The sequence below is a fragment of the Anabas testudineus genome, chromosome 24, assembly GCF_900324465.2.
Source record: "Anabas testudineus chromosome 24, fAnaTes1.2, whole genome shotgun sequence".
Lineage (NCBI taxonomy): Eukaryota > Metazoa > Chordata > Actinopteri > Anabantiformes > Anabantidae > Anabas > Anabas testudineus.
In genome coordinates, this window is record NC_046632.1 from 302,925 (window position 1) to 317,000 (window position 14,076).

Below are 14,076 nucleotides of genomic sequence, written 5' to 3' on the forward strand. Positions count from 1 at the left end.
CTGTCATCAGGTATTCTGGACAGGTCGCCAGTCCATCGCAAGGCAGACATACAGAGACAGACAACCTTCCACGCTCACATTCACAACTATGGGGAATTTAGATTTGCCAATTAACCTAACTTTCCTCTTTGGTGGTGGGTGGAAGCCAGAGTAACCAGGGAGAACCCATGCAGACACAGGGGAGAACATGCAAACTCCACACAGAAAGGTTGTGCCACAGTGTCAACCACTAAACCCAACCACCCCCTTCTTTTTGGATGGGCAGTGTATTTACTGTGCATAATATATAAATGCTCAAATGTAGCCAAGCGCTAAGTTATGGGCAACATTATATATCACTCAAGAGATGCAAACATCACTCGAACCTGCTGAATTCCAGTTTCATAGTTTTCTTTTAGGATGTTCTCAGTTTTCTTTAACGCTGACACACAGGAGTCTCCTGTTAAGTTTAATGTCACTGTATGTTTATAGATGCTGAAAAATCTACTTAGTAGCTGTTTCCAGAGCTTAAAATTGTTCCAAATAGAAAGACATTCCAAGCTAAGGACTGTAATGACAATGCCATAGGCCTGTAAATAGATAAAGCTGTGAGAACCAAGTCACAACAAAATGGGCACCAAAGAGTTAAAGCATACAGCTGCCTGCTATACACATGTACTGTATTTTCATCTGCAGTAAGTGCATGTCCATCATGTGCTGCATGTTATTTCACCTTCCCACGTCACAGTTTTTTTCCCCTGGTTTGCACTCAAAGACCAACATTGTGCAGTAAATCACCTGCTTGAGAGAACCTTCAACACACTGATATTAGAAACAAATATTACAGATATGTTAAGCAGACCTAAACAATGTATGTATTATTTGTTATGTTATATGATTGCATACTTAAGCTACTTTCCCAAACTAGGCTGCTGGGTTCACAGCTCCTGCTTGTCCGCTGGATTTCTTAAGAGATTTGTCATGCACGACATTAGTTGCCATACAAAAATTTTTGTAATTTAGGGCATTTAGTTTTTCCGCACATTCAGTTGATTCTGCCACTCTCCCCCACCCCCTCCCCCCCCATGGCACAGGCACTGCGGGTACAGCAAAGCAGATCAGGAGGGAGACGAGGAGCTCTACTTCCAGTGTAAGTGCCTATATTCATCATAATCACACATATACACATACATACTGTAGGTATGTGTATACACACACAGACAGAGACATCTCAGACACTGCATAACGAACAAGGAGGCTTCCTCTAAACCTGTTAGCAGCCACAGGCATGGCTCTTTTATACCAGTTTATTTGATTTGAGTCAAAGCTAGAAACAGGTTAACATCTGCTGCTGATTTGCTAGACTCAAACTACGGAGATCAAGAAGTCAGAAAACTATAAACACACTGCTGTGACAGCTTTCAGACAGGGAGTGTTCTGACCCATGAGGAAGGAATGTTTTTCAAAGAATGTAAAATCTGTAACTCACATGGTTTTAGCAAGCAACAGAGTTTCTAGTGTTTGCTTTGTCATAGATGTTTCCAGGTACCTTCTATAAGCAAGAGCTTTTTTTATACTGATACACACCCCTAATGATGCCCCTGGAGATACAGCTGCAGACAGCTTTCCCAAGTGGAGCCATAATGATCCGTGCTGTAGGCAAACTGCTGATTTAGAAACAAAGGGTCAGGGGTGCCATGAAGCATACGACTAGAGCCCAGGTTGGCTACTACTAAGTATCTGACAGATACACCTCAGCAGCAGAGGTCGCACCTGCTGAATAAAAATATAAACTGGGAATAAACACAAACAAGACTACTGTCTAGCTTAATGGAGGGATCTCCTGTGCAGTGTCAAATGACAAGAGGCTGCCAGGGTGACAGAAACTAGATAGAACACAAATTCTACATGTAGGCCCAATTTGTCTGCCATGTGGTGGCAAGAAAGTCGTGATAAGACATCTCCTATCAAGTCCACTGACATCTTCGATGGACAAAGCAATTATGAGAGCAAGTGGAGGGAAATCTCAACTGCCAGCATCCTCCTCACTGTAGCACAATACATTTGTTGTGTTTAGGCTGTTGGACTTGTCCAGCAGCTCCCAGTTTACTTGTGTTATTTGGGCCAGTGTTTATCCACCTGATTATACAATAGCTGTACCTTCTTATTACATTTTAAGGTTGACAGGTTATAGAAGAAGAAATATTAGCCTTTATGTGCCATATGTCCATGTTACAATGCAATTTGATTTAACCAATCCCCTTGGGGGGAGCAGTGGGCAGCAGCATACAGCGCCTGGGGAGCGTCTTGCTCAAGAACACCTGGTGACGGAGATAGGGTTTTAACCAGGAACGTTCTGCATGCCAGGCTGATGCTCTACCCATTAAGCCACCATATATATATATATATTGTGTTATATTGTTATCAGTAAATTTTAAATGCATAGTGTATTAGGTCTTATGAGTGGTCTTTATTTAATAGTACATAACACTGTGATTTGCTGTTATTTGGAGCAGTGTGCAAATTAGTAACCCCCTTCCTCATCTCCAGCCTTTCTCTAACCTTGTTTGTTTTTCCATAATTCCTACAAACTGCTTCCACTCTAACTTCATGAATATTCATCAACTGATTTTATATGAGGGGAAATTAAAGCCATAGAAGCTACCATAGAACTGATAGCAGAGCACAAATATTCACGTCTAAATTTAAATTTGAGTGAGACCTTCAACCTTCAAACAAATCAGAGAACTTTGATTTCTGCGCGATTAGTGGGTTTGAAGTCTGTCAGTTAATATAATTTCCTAAGGACGATTACCTGGGCACGGTGTAGCAGAGCAGTGAGAGGGAGGCTCATGCCAGCTCTATACTAAGTTGCATATTATAGCTTTAATATAAAAAATACATGTTGCACTAATTTGATTGGACAAAGTCAAAACTATTTATTAAAATGTATACTTAAATTTTTATAGTGCTTCATTCCTTCTAAAAGAATTTCTAATGATTGATGCTGTGAACACATAACAATGATTTTAGCAATTTGGCACATTCCAGAGAATATGGCAGGTAAATCAAAATGAGAGTGAAAATCCTGTGACAGCTCTGACTATGATATGAACTGAAATGATCAGTGAGGCAGGTTCTTACTCAGTCTTAGCTGCAGGGGGGTCAGCCTCCAAAACATAAAACATTATGCACGGGTTGGTCTAATCTTTACTTTCCTTTTTGTGATGAATTTTCCTATGTGAAAACCCTTTTGACACCGGCCGCTTGCTGTTGAGCAGTTCCCCCTGAATCAGGCCTAAGTAATCGTTTGCCTGTCAAGCGCCTGCTGGTGCGCAGTGTGCATATTTAATCGTAACAGTAATCCTCTTACCTCTCTACAGTCAAATTTCCAGGCACCAAAACCTACATTGACCCTGAGACGTACGAGGACCCAAACAGGGCTGTCCATCAATTTGCCAAGGAGCTGGATGCCTCCTGCATTAAAATCGAGCGGGTTATTGGAGCAGGTGAGCCCACCCTGTATCTCTCAGCTCTTTCTGTTTAGTCACTCCGTGCTCTCATATATCACACTGACAGACAAATATTTACACCTTGAGTAGGGACACAGCTTTATGCATTATATATTTTGACAGTGCAATTGTAAGGAGGGGAAAGAGTTCATTGCAATTAATGTGTGGCTTACATCTTGCAGTCACAGTCGCACAGATTTCTGCAGCTGAAAAATTGCTGCCACATGGATTTTACAGAGGCGGTCAATGTCTATGCATCTCCAGCATGTCTTATTATAGGTCTTGGTTACACTCCCCTGAGTATAACAAGATGTTGTGCTCCAATTTGTATTTCACCACAGCACAGCTGCTTCGTCTCAAAATGGAGTAATAAATTTGTCATTGTGAAGTGTTTGATTTTTTTCTTCTTTCACTCACAAATGGTTTTACACCGCACAGGAGAGTTTGGGGAGGTGTGCAGTGGACGGCTGAAGCTGCCTGGAAAGCGGGATGTGTCGGTTGCCATCAAGACATTAAAAGTGGGCTACACGGAGAAGCAGAGGCGGGACTTCCTGTGCGAGGCCAGCATTATGGGACAATTCGACCATCCCAATGTCGTCCATTTGGAAGGAGTTGTGACAAGAGGTACAGTCCTCTGTGTTGATGTCATGGAACATTAAATGAGAATATATTTAGCTTTGTGAGGTAAAAGCATTTTAGAAAGAATGACATTATATCTGATTATATTAGCCACACTCCCTGATTAACATTTTTTCATTTAGACACTGTAATAAATAGAGCAGATGGTTAATTTTAATTAAGAGCCAATGAAACACGCAGCTAAAAATAACTTAATAAGCAGTCTCAGCATTTATTGTAAAGCATTTTTTAAGCAAACAAAATTTAGGTATCAATTAATCATCTTCATCTTTGTTAATTTTTTTTCTGCAGGAAAACCAGTCATGATTGTCATTGAGTACATGGAGAACGGCTCATTAGATGCTTTCCTCAGGGTGAGTATCACCTTCAAAAAATAGGAGGCTCAATGCAGCAACTTTTCTTTCCATTTTCTAGAAAGTTTCCCAAAGAGCAGTGCACAATCTGCAGTGGAATATGTGCACAGCATAAATATTACAATAGAACTCTTGGTAGAGCTGCTGAAGTGCTATGGCCTAAATATTCCTCATTCCCTCAGTGAAGATGGTTGACCTGCCTCTGTTTTTCTGTGGCATCCCAGAAACATGATGGTCAGTTCACAGTCATCCAGTTGGTGGGGATGCTGCGGGGAATAGCAGCAGGAATGAGATACCTTTCTGACATGGGATATGTCCATCGAGATCTGGCTGCACGAAACATCCTCGTCAACAGCAATCTTGTATGTAAAGTGTCTGACTTCGGCCTGTCAAGGGTGATAGACGACGATCCCGAGGCTGTCTACACAACAACTGTGAGTCAATTAAAAAGGTTCACTCTCTCCATCCGGAGACATGTCTGAATTCACTAAACAAGTGGCAGCCTGTGCATGAAAATAGAGCAGAAGTGCGGCTACTGCCCAAGCTGTCTGCACCACAGGCTCACTGTTTAAGTAGGTTTAATAATTTTTTTCATAATATTAGTAGTCAGTTACTAATGCTTTATGCATCAGTTCTAAGCTACTATGACTTTTAATAAATATAATAACTTACATATAAGTCATGACTTACATATTAAATAATGACAATATACCTTAAACAAGAAAAACTACTCACAAAGATAAGTCCTAAACACCTTATGCAAGTAGAAGAGTGGAGATAAAGCTAACTGACTGACTAGCTGACCATACTAAATACTAAAATCTTTTGGAGCTTTTGAAATATGGAATGAAGTGACTGACTCTCATTTGCAACAATATCTTCACAGCTATATTTATAAGAGACAGTAATTATTTGATTATGGAAAAAAGAGACATATTTGTTGATAATTAGTCATTTGTTGCAGCTTTACTAATATTACAGAAATAGGAAGTTATACGCTACTCTTCAAAAGTACATCTTTACAGCTGCGCTAACATGATTTGTAACGATAAGTTAGCCTTTTAAATTGTTAAACTAACATTAAACAAATGCAATGTGCCATTGGAACACAGGACTAATGTTTAGAGATGCTGATGGTCTCTACGTCTTTTGTTGACATTGTCACTGTTTCAACCTATGATTTTCATTATTAACAATGTAAAATCAGCTTTTTTACTTTTAGAAGCATTGGATGTGTCTATAGAGATTTCAACATGATTTCTATGGACATATCCCATGTCAATTGTAAGTGATCCCAAACTTTTGAATGGTAGTAACTAGCAATGCAGTCAATACATTATTATAACATAATCATTATTAATAGGTCTTATTGCATTGTAATGAGCCATTAAGACGCCAATAATTGATAATTGAATGGAATTTGGTGCAGATTTTCTGAAGCACCATAGCAAATTGGGTCAACAGGATATTCATTGTTACTATTAATAATTTAGATTTGCCGTATAAAACATTAATACATAAATTAGTTACAGCTTATACTAAAACTGTAAACAAGTAGTTATAGATTTTTTGCTTGCATTAGTGGGAAAGTAATTTTTTGTTGTGTTTTCACACAGTGTGTAACTGTAACACTCTTTTTAATGATGTTTTAGGGGAAGATGCAGGATGTAATGAATTTTACTCCAGCCAATGACCTGCATTTTACTGAACAGGGAGGCAAAATACCCGTCCGATGGACTGCACCAGAAGCCATCCAATATCGTAAATTCACCTCAGCGAGCGACGTGTGGAGTTACGGAGTTGTAATGTGGGAGGTCATGTCCTATGGAGAGCGGCCATACTGGGACATGTCCAATCAGGATGTGAGTAACTACCTGATTATAAAATCTTTAAGTTACTATCATAATAATCACATTTTTACTGATGGATTATAATCTTATCAATCTATAATAGATCTGTACATGAGGAAATACTCATTCAAGATCAATGACAATGAGTTGAAGATACTATTTTTCATTGTCGTAATTTAATAAACAATGACTTAATTGAACTGATGTATCAGTAATGAAAATAGTAATTAGTTGCAGGCCTATTCAAAGGTCTCACACTGCTATTTAACTAATGGTCTACAAGTGGTGGGAATTCTCTGTTATCCCTAATGAAGTCATCCCATTACAAAATAGGAAATCACAGACAGAAATCACAGTTTGTGGTCTTTGTTTGAGGAGTTTCTGCAGGGCCCCCGTGAGTACTGCTCAGCAGGGATGGCAGCCTTGGGCTTAATTAGTTCAAGAAGTCTTGCTAGATTTACACAGTTTGAAACAATTTCAAGGAGAAAAAGTCCTGAAATAGGACAGGCATAAAAAAGAAGTCTCGAGAACATGGATCTGATGGTGCCAATAATACCAATAACACGAGTTGATACTGATGAGTGAATCTGAGTGAATCTGAGTGAATCTGAGTGAATCAGATCAGGAGTATATAAAATTACTAGACTTAATATGGTAATGGCAGTGGGTGTGTAAGCGGCGAATTATAGAACAAACAACTCATGCATGCTTCTGCTTTGTTTTAGATATGCAAATCAACACATAAGCTCTGATCTTAAAGGGGAACTCCACCAATTTTTCCAGCTATATGGAACTGCAGCAAACACATACAGAGTGATTGTTTAAGTTACAATTTTTAGTTACTGTATTTAACACACTCATGCACTAAAACATGGGGAAACAGTGTACATCTATTGTACAGCAACAACATTTACTGTATGTTGTACAAGCACATGACCTGAGTCAAATACATTAATTAAAAATAATCTCAAAATAAATAAAAATCTCTCTCAAAATAATAAAATAACAACTGTTGTGTAAATTTCAGAATCACATATCCCATCAAGGCAAAAGTAAACATGCACAGTATAAATCATGCTGCTTTAAAGTACCAGAATTCTTCTGCACCAGAGCAGCAAGAAGAATGTTAAGGTTTGAGGGTTTTTTTAGGTTCTGCAATTAAATTAGAAACATGTCTTAAAGGTGAGTGATAAACTAATCTGAATCATGATGGGCAAGAAAGATAGGTAATAATCATAATCAAGACACTTATCATCAAGTAAATTGAGCTGACTCCTGACATTACTCATACTTTACTTCCTCAAAGAACACATTTGCTTTTTTAATGCCCCATGCTTCTTTTTAGAAATGTCACAGATTGCTATAATGATTAAATCACCCGCAGTTTTCTGAGTGCTGTTACTGTCCTTCTGCCAACTCTTACTGCGGGAGTCCAACTGGGCCAGACCAGTTGAAACTTTTCCTTGTTGTTAAACACTTGACACATTTTGATTGATAGTAGAAGACGAGTGGGATCTGGTTTTAAGAATCCTATATGGCGCCCAGTGCTTAGCACCCACAGCATCAAGGATAAACATAGTTAAGATTCTTTGGCACACCACAGCAGAGGCCTGCTGATTGAACACTCAGATGTTAGAAATGCTATACAACATGTTTGGGCATTAAAGGGGTGTATGTGGTGTTTTGCCACTTTGTTGCTTGACAGACATTAATGTCAGATTTTTTTTTGCGCTTTGTCAAGACGTCAGCAAACATCCTCTGGGGATACAGGAGGAACATTATTTGCATTTTTAGCAACAGTTTCAGTGTTTTGACACCTTTTTTCTCCATGACTCATTCTTGTCTAAGCAGTCCTGACAAGAATAACTGATGAAAATATGCAGAAACGAGAGCTTTATGCTCACAACAAAGGAGAGAGAGTTAGGGGCCCAAATCACAATGCCCACTGCACCTACTGTTCTCACAGCATTAACTTTTAATGAACTCTGTGCTAAACTGCATGCTGTATGTGGACTGACGATTTAGTTTAAACGCTTTTTGGAAATATCTTTTCTATTATTTACCAGAGCTGTTTAAATATAGTTGTTTTATTTAGACATATGAACAATGTAGGGAATGAATTTCTGTCTGCACTGAGGTTTGTATCAAAAATAGTCTGTAACCATCACCAAAACTAACAGTCAACCAGAAAAGTGAGGTGTGGATTGTGGTAATATAATTCAATCTGCTAAAGAGTTGCCTAAACTACTAGCTGTTGATTTTAGCAGTGACAGAATGTGGCAGGGGATCACATTCTGAGTGAGCCCAGCGAGAGGAGAGTTGTACTAATCAAGCTGAGGCAAAATAAAAGCATGCATAACCTTTTCAGGATGAGTAAATGGTACAAATGGTTTGATTTTGGTTGAATAAATTACACAAGTTAGCAATGAATTTATTTATCTCATTTACTTTGTTTCAGCCATGCACAGGTAAAAAAGACCTATACTTTGGATACTTTGGGCCCATTTACACTCCACAAACACAGATTATGTCTGATAACTGATTTAGAACATTGGATAAATTGGGTTTTTGTTTTAAACTTGTCTAAATGTGTAACAACTCATGTGCGAACCCTTTTAAAAAGATACATCCCAAATCTCAGCATCCAGACTTCTGAATTATATGCCCCCATAACTGATAGAAATGATGGAAAACAAACCAATCCAGGGCACATTTGTTAATGGAGTGCTTCCATTAAAATTAAGCCAAAATCGATGCTCTGGAGGCAGAGATATCGAGACTTTTAATCCCTTCAGTGGGTCACATTCCAGTCACTGTTCAGACCACAGGTGGCAAGCTTTGTAGTCAATTTGGTATATTGAACAGTCCTAAGTCTTCTATTCCCTTTGTGAACGACAAATACATACTACTTCTACCTGCTTGTATAGAGAGTGATTTCCTGGTGCCACTTTTTGGCCCATACGAAGGCACTGTGAGACAACGCAAGAGTCAGTCTAAGTCACCTCTAGTTCTTTAATATAGGCCTCTTATGGCTCAGCCCTAAGGCTGGTACTAAAGAGTTAGTGAGTAAGTTATTTGGGTGACCCCCAAAGGTTCCCACTGAATGATTTAGGGTTGGGGTGATTGTCAAAGAGAATAGGATTACTGTGTTAATAAATGTGCATACTAATGATCCATCTGCTAATGGTCAATCTGTATTCTCCAGGTCATAAAAGCAATAGAGGAGGGATACCGTCTTCCAGCCCCAATGGACTGTCCACCAGGGCTTCATCAGCTAATGCTGGACTGCTGGCAGAAAGACAGAGCTGAACGTCCTAAATTCGACCAGATAGTCGGCATCCTTGATAAGATGATCCGTAACCCTAACACCTTGAAAACCCCAGTGGGAACGTGTACAAGGTCAGGAAATAAAACCCCAAATAAATCATTTTAAAATGTGACTTCATACAAAAGGTTCTACCTTTTGTTTGGTGCATTAGTGGATGATCCAAAGTGTCCAGTAGATGATTTAGCCTCTGTAGTTCACAGATGAAAGATAAATCCTGTGGGATCGATTTCCCAAAGCAGCTTCCATGGCTTTATGGTCAATAGAAGGGCTTGTAAATCAATCCCTATAATGAGTTCTAGTACTTCAGAGTGCAGTGGGAACTCTAGATCTCACTCTGAGATCTCATTTGTCAAATGAGTTCTGTTTGCAGTAAGAACCTGAGGTTTGACTGAGACTCAGAGGTTACAGATGGTTAAAAAGTGTAGAATTATATGGATTTAAATGGAAAAGTTATTGACAAAAATATTTCTCAGAAGCAGAAAGCTGACATGCTGCATCTGTTTGTGAATTTAATATTGATTGAAGCCCTTATTCAGCTTGTTATTTCTTTCTTTTTTGAAATTTACTGAACCGCTGGATGCCTTTAGTTGTTGCTTCATCTTGTCCCCTACTTGACTGTGTGTTGCTTTTCACATAATACATAAACATCTCTCTGTGCTCATCCCACAGACCAATTAGTCCACTGTTAGATCAGAGCACACCAGACTTTACCACTTTCCGCTCAGTGGGAGAGTGGCTGGAAGCCATCAAGATGGAGCGATACAGAGACAACTTCACAGCAGCTGGCTACAGTTCCCTGGAATCTGTGGCTAGGATGTCAATCGAGTGAGTAGATATGAAGCGCCCAAGGGGTTAAGCATCAGTAGAAAGCATTAAAACCAACCAAGCCTGTGATCTTGCTGTACACTACACTTTCTTCTATCCAAACAGGAGCTAACAAGTTCTCCATTTTACATTCAGGTGGACTGCCATCCAATGAACTTTAGGAGTTTTAATACACCCTACATTGTCACTAATCTAGGCCTTGGGTTAACTGAACTATACAGACAGCATGCTTTATCAGTGACATGCTTTCATTTGTATTTTCTTAATTTTATTTTTATCATTTAATCATACAATTTTTATTTTATTATTATTAAACAGCTTTAACTAGTGAATTTGAAATAATTCACTATCAAGCTGCACACTAGGACAAATCAGTGGCTAATTCAGCTAACAAACAGTTAAAATTATAATAATAGGACCTTAAATTGATTGGTGTACCAACAATGAGGAAGGGGCAAATACTACTTTCTCACTTGTCCCAACTAGAGCGAATCCTACCAGTCTGGGAGATTAAAGTGGGAAATAAATGTTTCTTTCTTTTTCTTTCTCAACATTGCCATGGATTGAATTGAACTTTACAACAGGGATACCTTAGTTACTAAATGAAATTATAGACTGCTTGTAATACATTGTATGTTGTTGCTGCATCATGCCTGATATTGATGTTAAAATGTATCCATAAACAAACCCGCTGAGATTTGATCTCTTTTTTTTTTACCCCTTACGCACAATGATGAAAAACCTGAGGCTGTAAATCGCACTTGCTTTGCCTCATACTGTGGTCTGGTGCTTTGATTGATGGGTTGTCCTGTCTTCCAGGGATGTGATGAGCTTAGGAATCACACTGGTGGGCCATCAGAAAAAGATCATGAGCAGCATACAGACTATGAGGGCCCAAATGCTGCATCTCCATGGCACTGGTGTTCAAGTGTGACAGGCTGCGATGGGATGCCTCAAGCAGGGGCAAGAACTAAAACAGAACTTATCTGGAGCAGTGCCTGGGATGTATCTGGGATAATCGTCAAAGTAAACGGACATCTGTCATGTCTGATTCTTCCGGCTGTGTCTGGGGTGAAATCATTCCTTTGTTCCTCAGTGAAGAATTGCACTCAACTTCTTCAGAGAGCACTAAGAGAGGAAAAGGGCAAAAAAAAAAAAAAAACAGCAACAAAAAAAGAAACTACCTGGAAGAGACAACTTAATTTTTTTTTTCTTTTGTAGAAGTGCTTATGAACCCAACCACATATCAAATGGAGCATTGGAACTGAGTTACAGCGACGTTTCTTTAAATTAACGAATGATTTAAGTGCACAACATGGCTAAGGATTTCCTTTAAAAAGAACAAAAAACAACCTGTCTACTTGTGGTGGTTCAACTTTGTTTTTCTTATTTGTCACTGCCACAGTGACATGTTGTTGTGCATAAAGTTTTTTTTTTTCTATTTGTCTTCTATTTGGACTTGACAACAGGGTAAACTCTCTTTTATCCAAACGGCAGAGGGAACTTTCTAGCTGCAGATTGAAAGGTACTTTGTGTGCCTAGACATGCTGGACTGTTTAAACAGTTTGCAGTGTTTCTTTTTCTCCATGTGCCGTTGAAGTAAAAATCCTCACATGCTTGTTTGCAGACTAGAGAGAGTTTTTGATGTGGTTTTAACCTTTTTTTTTTATTGAAGATTTTTTTCAATGCTGAGGAGAAGCGAGACGTGACTTGTTCTTTGTATCACCAGACTTTTGTATCAAAGTAGCAATATCCTTTGTCTTAGTGTTCACTACAGGAAACACAGAAATTTGGTTATTAGGTAGAATGTTTTAGCACTATTGACTGATTGTATTAAAATTAAAGCCTCCGCGTATTGTTTTGCCATCATTTTGCCTAAAATGTTGCACACGGTGTTTGTGTTGCATTGCACAGCTGCAAATACAAATTTTAAGGGTGGATTCAAGAAGGGTGTGTAGACATAATACTGCCTTAAAATGTGTTTGATTAAATATTGTCAATATTTTAGGCAATTCAATGGCAATGCTGTCTGCGGTCCATCTTGCAAGTGGCTGCCTACCTATTTTTTTGTGTTTTGTTTTGTAGTGTGATGTCATTTCTATCTGGAACTTGAACTGAAGCAAAATCAAGTTCACAGACATAGAGTAACGCCACAAGTGACACAGTTAGCAAAGTAGAGATGGACTAAACAGAGCAATAATTACCAGGTGGAAATGGTCCTCACCTGACATTTTTTAAGGTGCTAGGTTTAACCACATGTGTGTACTGTGCTCAGACAAACCTTTCGGAAAGATTCAGTCACTGCTGGAAAGGAAAAGAATGTACATCTCTGACCTAAAAATGTTTTGAAAAGTGCTCTGACAAAAACTGCCGTGCCAAGTCATCAAATTAAATAATCATTTTGCATTTTGCGACTATGATATGATAAACGTTTGATGAAAATCTTACATGGCATCGAAATGTTGAGCTGAGTGGCTGCAGAGATGAATAAGGTACCAATGGAAATGAGAGAAAAGGTGCCAATTAGCCACACTGACATAATCTTCTGACACTGACATGTCGCCCAAAAGTCAAACAGCCCCTTCAGGGTTCAGGTCTGAAAACGCAGGACTAAACAATGGAGACCTAAATGAGATGGTGATGTTAAAACCCACCATCCCAGCTCTGTAGGTAGCCATGCCTACTCCCTTGTTTATTCATGCATCCTAGCTGCTCATCCCTCACAGGTGTAAATGTGATGAAACATGCATTAAAGTGTGTGTTAGGCTGGCTCCTCTTTTCTTCTCTATGGCTCATCTCTTAACAGAGTGGAGAGATGAGCTTTGCAGAAGATGTGCTAAAAGCCAGTCAACGTATTTGATGCCATCTGTCTCCACTTCAGTGGACAAGTTTCCATGTTGATTTAGTTTTAGTGCAGTATTCTTTGATAAGAAAATGCAGTTATTCAGCTGTGATGTAAAGAGAGGTTTTAGTCACTGAAGAAAACCATTAAAACTGCTTTTATTGCTGCTGTAACCTTAGAGATTCAACTATATTTTCAAAAATATGATAATGTTTTCATCTCAGATGCATAGATAAAGCATCAGGAATCAACCTTGAGCTCACTGACAGCAGTAAAACCATTCGACTACATCCATGTTTGTCACCGCTACATTTGAAAACTCACCTTTGACCTTCCGTCTATACTAAGCCTTTTATTACCACTTTCCAGAGTTGTGTAGGTCTGCCTAAAGTTTAATGGTGTAAGTTTTAATCCTACAAATACTTAAAAATAAAATAAAGTAAAATGATTGATTGATGATGATTTTGTCAGTCCAATGTGGCAGCACTCAAAATAAATTAATTAGCAGTTATGTGTAGAAACAAAATGACCTGAACATAGAAGGGTGCATGTGGCTTTAAGACATATCTAGCTTAGTGTGGACGGATACTTAGATCCATTTCACTGTAGGTCTCACCTTTGTGAGGAGACACCAGGAATTAGCCCAACCAGCTCTGAGGCCCTGTGTCATACTGCACCCCCCACCTCCCTTCTCTTCTCCCTTTATCCATACAGCAAAGCTCAGCAGCTGGGCCTTGGCCAGACCTTT

The 14,076-nt window shown here is 39.0% G+C and overlaps 1 protein-coding gene across 4 annotated transcripts in view; it reads left to right on the top strand.

Annotated features, from left to right (window-relative positions):
• epha7 (eph receptor A7) overlaps positions 1-11,648 on the top strand; it is a 76,074-nt gene extending 64,426 nt beyond the window's left edge. Inside the window, exons 9-17 of one of the 4 annotated variants that reach the window (XM_026341295.1) lie at positions 1,074-1,129; positions 3,363-3,488; positions 3,930-4,115; positions 4,422-4,483; positions 4,708-4,917; positions 6,136-6,345; positions 9,539-9,732; positions 10,331-10,486; positions 11,306-11,648. In XM_026341295.1, coding sequence (XP_026197080.1) covers positions 1,074-1,129; positions 3,363-3,488; positions 3,930-4,115; positions 4,422-4,483; positions 4,708-4,917; positions 6,136-6,345; positions 9,539-9,732; positions 10,331-10,486; positions 11,306-11,420 — 1,315 coding nt within the window. In that variant the 3' untranslated portion in view covers positions 11,421-11,648. The remainder of the gene's footprint in view (positions 1-1,073; positions 1,130-3,362; positions 3,489-3,929; positions 4,116-4,421; positions 4,484-4,707; positions 4,918-6,135; positions 6,346-9,538; positions 9,733-10,330; positions 10,487-11,305) is intronic. The other 3 variants (XM_026341297.1, XM_026341296.1, XM_026341298.1) reach the window with 3 other exon arrangements.
• Positions 11,649-14,076: the final 2,428 nt, after the last annotated feature.